The sequence below is a fragment of the Gordionus sp. m RMFG-2023 genome, chromosome 1 (assembly GCF_954871325.1).
Source record: "Gordionus sp. m RMFG-2023 chromosome 1, tfGorSpeb1-WG-v2, whole genome shotgun sequence".
Lineage (NCBI taxonomy): Eukaryota > Metazoa > Nematomorpha > Gordioida > Chordodea > Parachordodidae > Gordionus > Gordionus sp. m RMFG-2023.
The window spans coordinates 73,411,057-73,426,107 of record NC_088775.1 but is presented as its reverse complement, the minus strand read 5'-3'; the positions used below and the strand labels follow the sequence as shown (position 1 = coordinate 73,426,107).

At 23.5% G+C, this 15,051-nt stretch overlaps 1 protein-coding gene across 1 annotated transcript in view; it reads right to left on the bottom strand.

Annotated features, from left to right (window-relative positions):
- Nucleotides 1-1,520: 1,520 nt before the first annotated feature.
- Nucleotides 1,521-15,051, bottom strand: part of LOC135929793 (mucin-22-like) — a 52,454-nt gene continuing 38,923 nt past the window's right edge. The window contains exons 40-44 of the mRNA XM_065466515.1: nucleotides 14,188-14,241; nucleotides 10,462-10,512; nucleotides 8,601-8,642; nucleotides 8,163-8,250; nucleotides 1,521-1,707 (exon numbers count right to left, since the gene is read on the bottom strand). Of these exons, the coding sequence (XP_065322587.1) occupies nucleotides 1,521-1,707; nucleotides 8,163-8,250; nucleotides 8,601-8,642; nucleotides 10,462-10,512; nucleotides 14,188-14,241 (422 nt within the window). The remainder of the gene's footprint in view (nucleotides 1,708-8,162; nucleotides 8,251-8,600; nucleotides 8,643-10,461; nucleotides 10,513-14,187; nucleotides 14,242-15,051) is intronic.

Genomic DNA, 15,051 nt, shown 5'->3' with positions numbered 1-15,051 from the left:
TTTATTTATAATAATAAAAATATTTGTAAGTAAAATTTATCGAATTTTGTAATAACCATTACTACTCATAATTTAAATACTTAAATATCAATTTAATTTTTATATAATCTTAATTTAAATTATGAGCAAGTAGATTGTTAAAAGGTTCTGATAAATTTTACATAGAATAACCTAAATATAAATTTCAATTCAATTTATATCTATATTTAATGAGCAATTAATAATTTAATTATTAAAAAAATTTATTAAATTTTACATACAATGTAATCTTAAAGAATACTATAAAATTATAAATTACCTTGAAAATAAAGTTTCAATATGGAAAGCAAAAAAATAAAAAGGAGGTTAATAAACACGCGATTAAATAAAATAATAGGATACGACCATAAATAGGTAAAATTACATCCACACATTTAAAATATGAAAAAAAAATTAAAATCACTTTTTCGAAAATTTTAAAAATATCTATGAAAATAAACAAAAAAATAATAAATATTCAAATAATATTAGTGAATAAATGAAATTATTTGACAACGAATAAAAACGATTATAAAAATAAAAAAATTATTGATAGGTCAATTATTAATATAAATTATTCGATTATTATTTAAATCCTATTTAATTATCGAATATTCGTTAGATGCACTATTAGCGAAATTATTATTATAGCAAATGCATTATCGAGAAAATATTATAGCGAACGTAATATCGCAAATATATCACCGTGAATTTATTATCGCGAAAATATTTACTCGAATCATCGCGCATATATTCCCATGAATGCATTATCAGTAGAATTAATGCAATTGTATTTTGAGTGCAATTCGGGATTAAATTTTTATATAACGTTTCCGAAATATTTTAAAATTAAAAATATATTAATTGATAAACTCCTTATTATAAAAAATTTAAGAGTAGCAAAGGAATTTTAATACTATATAATAATTGTATCAACAAATAAATTTATAAATACAATAAAAGGTTTTGTAAATTTTATATTTGATATAAATCAATAAATAGAATTACTAATATTCCGCCTATGTATGGAATAAGACATATCACCTCCACACTGCCATTATTATTAAAGACGAATCTGCAGAGCTTAAGGAGAGATTCACAATAGGAAGAACCAAATTTTACCCTTAACTAAAAATAAATATATAATCAATTACTAATAAAATATTTTTAAAATTGTTATTTTTATTTATAAAAATTATTGATTTAGATATAATATTAATGTCTGAGAGCTTTTCTGGGGTAGATAAAAGAGATCATTTATAAAAATTTAAGACATCAAAATACAGTATTAATTAACTATTCTATTAATTTACATATTTTTAAAAATTAACCACATTATTTAAATATAGGAAATTATAACAGAATAGTTTTATACAATACCTCACCATTCAACAAATGAGTCTTTCACTTATCAGGGAAGTATTGTATTAAAAATTTACTTAAATGATACTAACATTTTCCTAATTTATAAAGACGGAAATTTTTAATGTAAGAACACCTGACTATAATATATTATGTATTACATTGCTATCAATGCTACGATTTAAAGATTGTCTTTCTAGCCAAAGAATTTGTTCTTCAGCAACATGGGATATTCTACTTGATTTGTATTTCCTCATAAAAATATCGTTTCCATCAACGTTCCATATTATTCGATCATCATCTCTTTCCAAGTAAATCATCTGGGGACTATATAAAACAAGATATTTTGAATTAAATTAGAGTATAAAATTTTAAATTGTAAGAAATGGATATGATTGAAAAGAATAATTTTTTAAAACTCTTTGTTTTCTTTACAGTTACAATAGAGATGTATAACATTAATTTATTATATTTATTGTGATATGAAATTCTTGGATTTTCGAAAACTCTCATTTTAAAATCATTTATGGAGGGCAATTTTAAAAGTTGGAAAATATGATTTGACTTGAACTATATACCAGCACGTATTACCCTCAATTAATAATTTGTCGTGTAATTTTAACTAGTTGTTTAATAATTTTTAAATAGATTTTTTATGTAAAATTAAATAAATTCTCAAAATTGCAATGCAAAAATTGGGTGATGTATATAGGATAGGACCCTACAATTCTGAAATATATTTCTGGTCAGATCAGATGGTTTTAAAAAATCTTTTCTGTAAATGATTTTATATTATGATATACTTAATCCACGTTTAATCCGTGCACTTTACTATGCGTTAAATAAACGTTTAAAAATGCAACGAGGAAATTATTTTAATCATTGTAGATTTCCATATCAAATCAACTTAAGAATTCAACCTAACCCTCTTCGATATTTTTTTAAAATTTGAATGAGGGTGTTATATATATATAAAAAGTAAAAATATAAAATTTTAATTCCCAACTCAGTTTATTTCGAAAATTAAATATACTAAATTTAATTTTAAATATTTTAAAATGTAATTAAGCTAAATGCATAATTTAAATTTTATTAAATAGCTTTAATATAGCCCTTTATGATATAAAATTTACTTTATTAAAAATAAGTCTATTACCAAAAACCGGAAAACTGGAAATGGCTATAAAATAAAAATAGCACTTTTTATTCTTTCAAATTTTTTTTACAGATAGACCTTATATTTTCTAATATTAATGGAAAATCTTAGACTGGGACGAGTATACACTTTAAATATAAGTAAGGCCAATTCCAGACAGAATGTTTTTCGAAGCGGTTTTTTGATAATGTTACCAGTTTTCTAAAAATAAAAATTTGTCGAATTAATTTTTTTACATAATATAATATTTAAAAATAACAATCCCGAGCCACATTTGAAGAGGCCATTTAATCGTTATTAAAATCCAGTTTGTTTTCTTATGATTAAAAAAATAAAGATCTGGATTGTTTTTTTAAATATCATATTATATAAAAAAAATTAAATCGACAAGTCTTTTTTTTTTGGAAAGCTGGTAACATTACCCAAAAACAGCTTTAAAAAACGTTCTGCCTGGAAATAACCTAATGTGGCTGAAATCGTTAATAAATATCATTTTTATTAAAATATATATAGATTTTTTTCAAATTTTGAAATAAAAAGAAAACTTAAAGTTTTGACAAATAAAAAATAGGTGGGTTGACATTAATAATCTCTGGGTCAGGCCTAATATGTTTAAAAAAATTTAAACCGAATCAGGCTTAAATTATAAATAAAATAAATTTTATAGCTAATATTTTTTTATTTGTTTGTAGAATGATCACAAACTTAATTTTGTTCAATGTAAAATAAAACTCTATTTTAAAAAAACTTCTATACAATAAATTCGGGACGGGAAGAAATAATTTTTATGTCTAGTCTGGCTTTTTGGGACAAATTAAAAAAAAATTTGTTTGGGATTGGGTCAAATATATTTTTTTTATAAATCTTTCGGGTAGAAAAATGCCCTATGCAGATCACTAATAGACACTGTATCCTATTTAATACATAAGTTTAGGTATTTTATTTTAGAAAGAAAATAATTTTAAAAATATGAAATAAATATTATAATAAACATATTAATTAAATAATATCATATATTAAAGAAGAATGAGTTATAATAAAATTTGACTTTCATATCACATCAATACCGCGAAATGTATTATCGCGAATGCATTATAGCGAATGTATCATAGCGAATATATTAGCGCGAATGCATTACCGCGAAAATATTATAGCGAATGCATTACCGCGAAATATAGCGAATGCATTACCGCGAAAATATTATAGCGAATATTTAGCGCGAATGCATTATAGCGAATGCATTACAGCGAAAACATTATAGCGAATGCATTTCAGCAAATGTATTATCGCGAATGTATCATAGCGAATGTATTAGAGCGAATACATTACAGCGAATGCATTATCGCGAATGCATCATAGCGAATGCAATATCGCGAATGCATTACAACTAACATTATCACAATGCAATAGTGATTTATATTTGACAAAATTATATTTAACCCATTTATTAAGTTCCAAAAAACCAGAGAACCAGCTTAATTTTCTATATTTATTTAAAGTAGCGTTTTAAAATTATTTACCTCTAAAACACGTCACTTGTTATTTATGAAATTCGTATTTTATTAAAAAATATGTGGAATTTGGTATATTCAATTTTTTTAACGATTAGATTAAGTCGTTTTTTACAAAATACCCTATTAATAAATATTTTTATATTTTAAGATTGATTCTAGTAAAAGTTAATTTTTGCCCCAACAAGCCCCAAACCCCAGGCTTGTAGATTATATTGGTTTATTAAGTCTCCAGGATAATTGTTATTATCAATAATACACCATTTGTATATAAATAATTCATAAAAAATTTCAAAATGTGATATTTTATTTTAAAAAATGTTTAAGTTTTAATGAATTTTTTTTCTAATTCTTTTGATTATCAACCACCAGAAAAGGTGAAAGTTAAAGGGAAAAAAATAGAATTTAAAGCTATAATAGCCAATGAATACTTATTATATCATATTTTTAAGCATAATATAATTAATTCGACCTAATTCTACTAGCCCCTAGTTACTGATATGATTAACCCTTTCCAACGCTAAAAAAATATGTTGATAATTTTTAAAATTTTTAAATAAGATTAGATGAAGGGGAACATTGGATTGAGACCTCTATCTTATTAAATCTTTTGTAATGGTCAAAATTATTAATTTTATAGCTTTAAAACATAAAATCTTATCTTTTTTAAATTTAAAAATTATAAATGCCAACTCCTGTTTCAAATATAAATCTTAAAATGATAAAAAATATATTTAATTATATATTTTGGTGGTTTCAATAGAGATGATATGTGAATTTAGTTCAAATTTAATATTTTGTAAGTTATTTTCAAATCATATTATTCTGCCTGAAAGGGAATGCCTACAATAAATATTTTTAAACATAATGATTATGAGACTTTCTGAAATGGGAAAAGAATATTTTTTAATTTCATATTCTGTCTATTTAATTATTTCTAAATCTCACTGTGCAAATTGGTTTATTATTCATGATACGGTTTAAAACAAATTCAACTTTAAGAGAGACAGAAGGCCACAAATCCATATTTTTATGCCGTTAAATATTATAGTGAAACATTTTAATTATGCTTTAATATTATTTACTTATCTTAAGATTCCGTATAAAACAATTTCTAAAATACAGAGAAAATATTCAAAATAACGAAATTTGAAAATTTAGGGCAGGGCTTTAAATAATCAGAGCTAAAAAAATGCAGACCGAAGAACACAGGTATATTAATTTACGACATTTATATTATTTATTTTATTACTAATTTTGACATTGAAATATGTTAAATTCAATTTTGTCTGTACTGTAAAAAATAGCTAAATATTAATAAAAGTATAATTTTTTTGGCGTTGATAAAGCTATCCTTTCAAAAATAACCCAGCGGCTGAAATAATATTTTTCTATTAAAATCTTTAGACATTTTTGGAATTGGATAAAATAAAGTTATTACCAAACTATAATTTACTTATGGCACCTTACTTTAAAAAGATGAAAGGTGCAATAATTTTTTTTCAATTTTTTTAAAGATTTATATAAGTTAATTGATGATACTACGAAATAAATAAATAGATTACATGACTTGTTTATTAACTCATATTTTGTTATATTTTATTACTTAAAAATAATAATTTAATTTTTTTTAAATTCTGGAACCCTAACTGAACTTGGGATCAAGACTAGTGCCTGAAATCTAACTCGTTATATTAAAATTTATTAATGTTTACAACCCTTAATATTTTTGATTAGTAATTTTTTAAATCTCACTTTCGCGTTTCAATTTATATACAGAATTTAATTTTATTTATAAAACTCTTCATATATTATTAAAGATCAATTCACTATATTGCCACAAAAATAAATTTTTCTAACCAAAAATCTAATAATAATAATATTAGAATACAATTACAATCTGCTAGCTGCTTATAGAGTTTAATATTTTTACTAAAAAATATAAAAATATATATTTGCTATTTTATTTTTTTATTATAATTGAATACATTATTGTAAAATTATATATTTAAATTAATAAAAGTACTTATAATTTTCTTAAGGTTTGCCTTTAGGGTTCGCCATAACCCCGTTCTCCCCTATTCAATAAATTAAAAAGAAAAAACTTGACGTTTAATATTTAAAATAATTAGATGAAAAAGAGAAATCTATTTTATTACTTAGAATCTTTTTTATATATTTTGAGTCAAAAAAAAGAAAAGCCTTAGCCTTAATTTCAATAAAAAAATGTTTTTAGAGCCAATCCACATTTTAACTTAATTTTCAGATTCAGCTAAGTCAGTCGAAAAGTCGATAAATATAAAATTGCAACTTTTATGTTTAATATTTAAAATGATTAGATGAAAAAGAGAAATCTATTTTATTACTTAGAATCTTTTTTATATATTTTGAGTCAAAAAAGAAGAGTTTTAGCTTTAATTTCAATAAAAAATGTTTTTAGAGCCAATCCCCATTTTAACTTAATTTTCAGATTCAACTAAGTCAGTCGAAAAGTCGATAAATATAAAATTGTAACTTTCATGAAACTCCATTCGCGATATGATAATGCATTCGCTATAATGCATTCGCTATAATGCATTCGCTATAATGTATTCGCTATAATACATTCGCTATAATGTATTCGCGATAATTTATTCGCTATAATACATTCGCTATAATGCATTCGCAGTAATATATTCGCGATAATGCATTCGCGATAATTCATTCGCTGTAATGTATTCGCTATAATACATTCGCGATTACATTTTCGCGGTATTACATTCGCGCTAATACATTCGCTATAATATTTTCGCTGTATTATATTCGCTATGCATTCGCGGTAATGCATTTGCTATATTATATTCGCGATAATGCATTCGCTGTAATGCATTCGCTATAATATCTTTTCGTGGTAATCGACATTCGCGATAATACATTTCACGCTAAAATTTTCGCGGTATTGACATGTAACCTAATTTTTCCATACATTGGAATAAATGCATGATATTTTTGTGTCACGGGAATTCGTTCGACCGTTAAATAACTGATTTCGAGATTGGTTTCCATTCTAAAATGTTCAACGTTGCGGACAAATATATAATTAATTCCGGGGATATTAATTCTCGCATAATTATATGAATTCATAGGAGTTAGTGTATGATTTTCACAAGGCCGTTGCAGGCTTGTTCAAGCCGCTAACCTCTTAGTAATTTACCATAAAATTTCGCAAGGAATTTTGCCAAGTGCAGTGGAAAAAATGTCATTTTGCCTTGATCTGGAAATTATTATAATGGTTGTAGAGGGTTGTAAAGTTTTTTTTTGTTTTTATGGGATCTTTATGAGTGGTGAAGAGATTATTGAGCTCACTTTTTATTATCATAATTGTTACTTTATTACTTTTTACAAAATCTTATTATTTATTAATTGCTTCCAATTTAAGGGGTTTTGCGTTATATTTAAAATAATACAATACAATTTGGTAAATAATCTGATTTTTTAAGATTTTAGTTTTAATAGTGTTACACACATATATTGTCCACTTTTTTAAAAATAAATTACTATATATTTGGTAGAATATAGGATTTAAACCATACTACTTATATTTAAAATGTAATAACTCTCGGCCCCGTACTTGTCCTAATCTAGGATTTTCTACAAATATTAGGAAATATAATGCCATCAAAAATATTTAAAATAATAGCCATTTCCGGTTTTCTATTTCCAGAATTTGATAATAGACTTATTTTTATAAAACAAATTTTATACCATATTAAAGCGCTATTCTAGAACTATTTAATAGAATTTAAATTATGTTTTTAGCTTAATTAGGAATAAATATAACATATATAGTTTGATTATATATTAAACGAAAATGTAATATTTTTTGAATTTTGAATTTAATCATCATACCATTAAACAAAAAATTGAGATTTAATTTTACAATAATGAAAGAAAATATTATTCAGACTTAAAATGTAAAACTGGAAAGTTTTTAATATATCATTTGTATTGAGATTATTAAGATAAAGGTACTCAATTTGGGTGTGGTTTCATTTACTATTAAACGTGAACCCATTTGGGACATTTAAAATTTGGAAAATAATTTAATAATGATTGTATTAATATAAATATATTACAATGAATCAGGAATTTTGGGCTCATTAAAGAATTGATGTATGTTATAATTGCCACTTTCCTTCACTATGTCGCACATATCTTTGAGAACTTTATAATATTAATTATATCAAACAAAATTTAGAATAATATAAAATTTTTAAAATCATATTTATATAAAGAATACTATTATAGGAGGAAAATCTATTTACAATTTAGTAACAAATGTATAAAGCCCTATACAAACAAAATAATATTAAAAAATTACTCAAGTTAGACTATTAAAAAGAATATAGTCGCTAGATAGTATATTTATTTTTTAGTTAGTCTATTATTAAAAAAATAAACTAATGTTAGAATTCATTGCATCAAGATATTAATAAAATATCTATTATTATCTTATAGTGGCAAAAAAATATTTTTCTATCTATCATAACATAATATCTCATAATCCTATATACTTGTAGAAGTTGTAGTAAATTTTGTAGATTGCTCTGTCCAACCTTTTATATTATAAAAATGTAAACTATATTTATAATTAAGAAATTAAATATTGATCATTAAACGAAAGTTGATAAGACAAAGTTCTTAATTTTTCTAACATACTTTAATCTTGAGATTGATATTTCCTCATAATTTACAATATAGAAACACAGATTTGTTAGCATTAAATAATACTTGATGAAAAATACATATTTTCTTATAGTGGGGAATAATGTTATCAAATGTACATCTCGATACAATACTAAAATTAATAACCAATTTGCGATAAATAAGATTAATTTCAAATTCGGCTGTTAGCTAAGTGCATTGAGTCAACATGCAGTTACAGCAAACAATTAAAAAATATAAAATAATTTTTTAAACATAATGAAAAATTTAAAAATCAAACCAGATACGGAAACAGTTGACTCTCCAGATAATTTATCCTCAATGGTATTATTTATACCATATTTAAGTTAAAAGTATATAATTTACTAAAAGTCTAATATGGTTGTTAGCAAATAATTTTTTGAATAAAGATGTAAAAGAGGATAGTTCTAACTACTAATTGAGACCTTCACAAATAAATATTTTTTTTATTCAATCTTCGTCGGTTCGCAGTTATTTGATTTTTTGTAATGTGTTTTAAGGAGGGGAGATAAAATTTGTAAGAAAATTTAGTTAATACAACAAATTTACATTTTACAATTGAGATTTTATATTGAATAATATTAATATAGTTTTTCTTTTGATTTATATTAAAGTTTATTTATTAGTGGTAATAGGAAATTTGGGATTATATTTGATTTTTAAAATAATAATCAGATAAGAAAGAAGTTGTTTTATTAATTACACCAAAAATCTCCTAAATCTTATTAAGATAAAGTGCCCTACATAAAAGAATAAAGTGTAAGATAGTTTGTATAAGTCTAATAATCTGCATCTATTTGTATAATATTAGAGAAATATTTTTTCAAATTTTTAAATTTAAATATCAACCGTTTTTGTCATGAGTATATTTATCAACCATATTTCTAGAAACAATTTTAGGATGCGATACAAGATATGTTGGTAATTGAAAATATTATTTTTGATAATTATTCAAAAAAAGGCGTTACAATATAAAAATTATTAATAAAAAAAAGGAATTAAATCCATAAAATGATTTTACAAAGTCAATCAGCTGTTAAATAATATCGCATTCACTGCAAATTTTCACAATTTTTTTTTTCCAGTTTTTAAAAGATCAACTCATTTTACATCTCAGCCATGCTCATAAAATTAGATACACCTCTAGAAATTAATGTTATCAAATGTAAATATTAGAGATACATTGCTAAAATTAGTAACCAGTTTGCGTTAAATGATATTAATTCACAAATTCGAGCCATAGTTATCTAACATTGGTTTAGGAAGCAGGAAGCAATTAAAAATATATAGAAAAACTCTTTTTATAAATATGATCATAAAATCAGATATCAAACCAGATATGGCATATTTAAACTAAAGGATTTACTATCATTTATTAGCAAATGTAATTTAAATATTAACTATTAATTGTATAAAAGTGGTTTTTATATTATAAATAACCTGAATAAATGGAAGCTTACACAAATAAAAAAATTATATTTATAAAATCTTCTTAGGTTCCCAGTTTTATTTTTTTGATTTCCGAAGAGGAGACTCAAAATTTCTAAAAGAAATTCAGTTCATACAATATTAATTTTACAGTTGGGATTATTGAATAATTCTTTATATATAGATTTTTATCTGATTGATATTAAAATTTATAGAAATTTAGTAAGAAATATGAGTATATTTAATTTTTAAAATAATAACTAGATCCGAAAGGAGTTTCTTTAGCTGTTACGACAAGTTTAGTGGTAAAATCTAGGATAAACAAAAAAATAAAATATGATGACAATTTTGAAAATATATTTATTTACTACTGATTAGATTAATAATGAATTTTATATTACTCTCACATAACAAAATAATTTCATAATTATATATCATAACTTTACAATCATATCAATTAAATTTTGTCAAACTATATTGCAAATTTATCTAATTTTTTTTTAAATGTTTTTAAAAAATCAACAACCTATTCTTATACCCCATCCAAGCTTAATATGGGTAGCTACGATTCTCCAGAATATTAGAGTTATCAAGTGTACATGTATAAGATACATTGCTAAAATTAGTAACTTTATGTGCTGCAGTATTCAAATATAGAATTTATTTAAAACATTTTATATTAATTAACTTATTTAATTCTTACTTTTAATTTATTATGAAATTTAATATTGGGATCAAATCGTAAATCAAGATCTATTAAATAATGTCAACTTGCGATAACAATTCAAACGTGATAATCCAACAGAACAAGTAGTTGACTATAAGAAACAATGATGTCGTAGTATTCAAATATATAATCTATCTAAAACATTTTAAACTTATTTAATCCATACTTTTATAATTCATATTATGTTATATTATAAAATTCTTAATATCGCTTATATTATATTTGTTATAATTTCTTATTTAAAATAATTTAATAAACTTTATATAGAAAGGAACAGTAGCCCCTACAACGGAAGGGGGGGGGGTCCAAAGCAACTGCTTCTAAAAATTTGAGTAGGGGTACTTTTTTTCTATTTTTTTAAATTTTTTATTTTAAAATTTTTTATTTTAAAATTTTGAGTGGGGGTACTTTTTTTCAAAAATATTTCACTTTAAATTTTTTATTTAAATTTTTTTTTTTTTTTAAATTTAATTCTTTGTTTTGCTACATCTATTCATATCCAATTGATTTCTGGTTGATGTATGTAATAATAAGACCCCTACCTCTCCCACTTATTATTTAATTTAATATGTATTTCTGGAAATTTTGGTGGATGTTTAATAAATTAGGTTGTTATCCAAGATTTCTTGTCATAAATTATTTATCCAATTTCAAAATATGCCCAAAAATATTACCAAAAAAAATAAAATGTGTTAGAAGAAAATATCTGACTCTTTTAATGATCATGAAATTTAATCTTGATATTATTGTGCATGAATCTTCACAGGCCCATATGATGGCCGATTATGGAAGGCTTTCACACAATAAAAATTCCATATTACAATTTATAATACCCCATAAAGAATGTGTGGATAATAACCGTTTTATCATAAGAATAATAATAATATGTCTAGGTTATTTAATATCTCGTAACCAAGCCTTCTGGGGAAACAGACAACAAGAAGGCAATATGATGGGCCTTATTAAACTCATTGCAGATTCTGAACCTGTACTGGGAGAAAAAAAATAAGGGATTAAAAACGAAATTATATTCAAATCTATTATCATATAATAACATAAATATTCTCATTCAAACCATGAATATGGTTATAAAAAAATGAAATTGAATTTAACAGATGCTTTTCAATCATAGTTGATGGCACATATGATGTTTCGAAATCAGAAGCAATAGCATTGATAGTAATATATGAAAATAGTGAGACGCCTAAGCTCACTGAAAAACTGATAAGTCATACATTGTATGGGAAATACAAATGGTCTCTATATTAAAAAGAATATAATATCCAAACTTGGCTCCATGAATTTATCTCTTGAAGTCCTAGTTGGGCAAAGCTATGATGGCGTCTCAAACATGAGTGGAAGAATCAATGGAGTGCAGGCTTTGATTAGAGCAGAGGCGCTAAGGCAGCTTTTATTTGGTGCTATTGTCATCAATTAAATTTAATCATTGTTCAATTATGTCAATCAATAAATGAATTACGAAATGTTTTAGGAATATTAGACGAGATTATATATATTTTAATGGTGTTAAAAGATATGAGGTGCTCAAATCATATCAGAGTAATGCACTAACAAAATCGCAACAATTTCAACGCATCAAGAATACCACTCGGTAATATCTTATTTGTTTAGAAAGAAGCTGGCTATCGTCTTATTCTTATAAAGCTATAGTAAATTTTTTTCTACTTTATGATGCCTTGAGGGCAGCTTTAACAAATTTAAAAGATTCTGAAGATCTGCCACTTCCAGTATGGCTAGTGCTATAGTCTTTAGAATAGAAAAATTTGATTTTATCTTATCACTTTGTGCTTTGGATAAAATATTGTTGATAACAAGTTTGGCTTGTACAAAATTGCAAACCATTTTTAAGGATATAGGATTTGCAATAAATCAAATTCAATTGGCAAAAGATTGCTTTATTATCTTGAGAAGTATAATATAAATTATTGTCTTAATTATTTTTTAATCTTAAAAGATAATAACATTGAATTTTTGGATGTTTTTTCAAAGGCACAAGATTTTATGAAGGAGAGAAATCTACCTTTTGATTTTAAAAGTTCTAGACTTCAAACATTACAATCCAAAAAGGAGAGGTATATATATACTTTTATCATTAAATATAATAATTTTTTTTAGCTTTAAAATAGGTGTGTTTTATGCTGCACTTGATTTGATTATTATGCAGTTTAGTGAAAAATTTAATGATGAATCGATGAAAATCAAACATCATTTTTTACACCAAAGGGAATGACGGAAAATTATTAAAGATCGAGGATATCTGTGAATTTTACCATTTAAATTCAAGTCAAATTTTCTAAGAAATGTTGAAGTTTAGAAATATTTATAAGATGACCAAAATGCGGGATGTAATTATTACTCATGACCTAGAGGTTCAAGAATCTAAAGATTTGTCAGATTCTGAGAAAATTTATTTAATTAAAATATTTTTACCAATATATTATTTAACTTCTTCTGATGATGATGATAATTCAGGGACTTATGATTCAGATTGGAAAAACTATTCATTTATTTTTCCTTATCGTCTACTTATAAATTTTTCTGCTTTCCCTAATTTAACAATTTTATATAAATATTTATTAATCATTCCTAAAACCTCATGTACTGCCGAAAGAATCATGAGTAAAATTAAATTAATTAAAACAAGACTTCGTAGCACCATGAAAGATCCATTTCTCAATAATTTAACCATTTTATCAATGGAAAAAAATTTATTTAAACAATTAAATATTGATGAAATTATAAATTCTTTCACTTTCTCTTCCCCTAATTTATCTAAATTATTAATTTAAAAATAATATTTTTAAAGTATATATTTTTTGCATTTTATTTATATTATATATTAAAAATTAATGCAATAAAAATTATTTTTGAAATTTATGGGTGTCATAAAATAATTAACATTTTTTTGAGGGGGTGGGGGGTACTTTTCAGGGGGATATTCTGCTTTGTTCGCTCAGAAAGTGTAGGGGCCACTGGAAAGGAATATAATATAGCTTTATTGTATTAAATAAAAATTAAATAAAATATCATAAATAAAATAAAGAAATTATATTTATTAAATATTTAATTAATGATCGGCTGAGTATAAACGACAATAAGAATATCATAATTTTACTAGGTAATTGCATTGAGTTAAGATGATGTTTTAGGAAATAATATAGGCCGAAAAGTCAAATGGTTTAAAAAAATATGAATAATAACCTTTTTTTTAAATATGATTATTAATTTAAAAATTAAACCAGATACGGAAACAGTTGCTCCAGATGATTCGACTTCGATGGTACTATCAATTCCTATTTGAGCAAAATTTAAACAAATTAAATATCATTTATTTATGTATATTTTTAATTAACTATTTGTAGAATAGATTTATAGCTAAAAATAATACTACAAATTGAAACCGTCACAAATTATAAATATTATATTTATTCAATTCTCTCTCCAGTTTTTTTTCATTTTTCTAGCGATTTTCAGCACGAGGATTTAAAATTTATAAAAGAAATTCAGTTAATGCAAAAAATTTCCATTTTAAAACAGAGATTTCATATTGATTAATACATTTATATAGTGTTTCTTCTTATATAAATTAAAATTCCTTACTAAACTTTAAATAATAAATATGAATGAATTTAAGAATAATAACCAGATCTAAAAGGAGTTGCCTCTTTTACTGTACGACAGATTTAGTGATAACAAATGAAAAATATTGATCATAAATTTGTATACTTTTACAATTTATTAATACGAATAATATATTTTATATTATTGTAAATACAAATATTAATAATATTATTGAGATTTTATAATATTTTCAAATTTCCAATTAAGTGAATAATAAATTTTAGACAACTTAATTCATTTATGCCATTTTTAAAATTTTTTAATTTATTCAAGATTATTAATTAGAGGAAAATGAAAGTGAACTCAAATAAAAATTATTATGTTGGATATTGTTATTAAAGAAATACGTCTAAATAAAAATATTAAAATTGAGGCATGACTATGCTTTTTAATTTTAACTATATTTTGCCTATAAATAAAATAAAAAATTTATTTTATTCAAAAATTCTTAAACCCGAGCTAAACCCGGGTTCAAAAATATT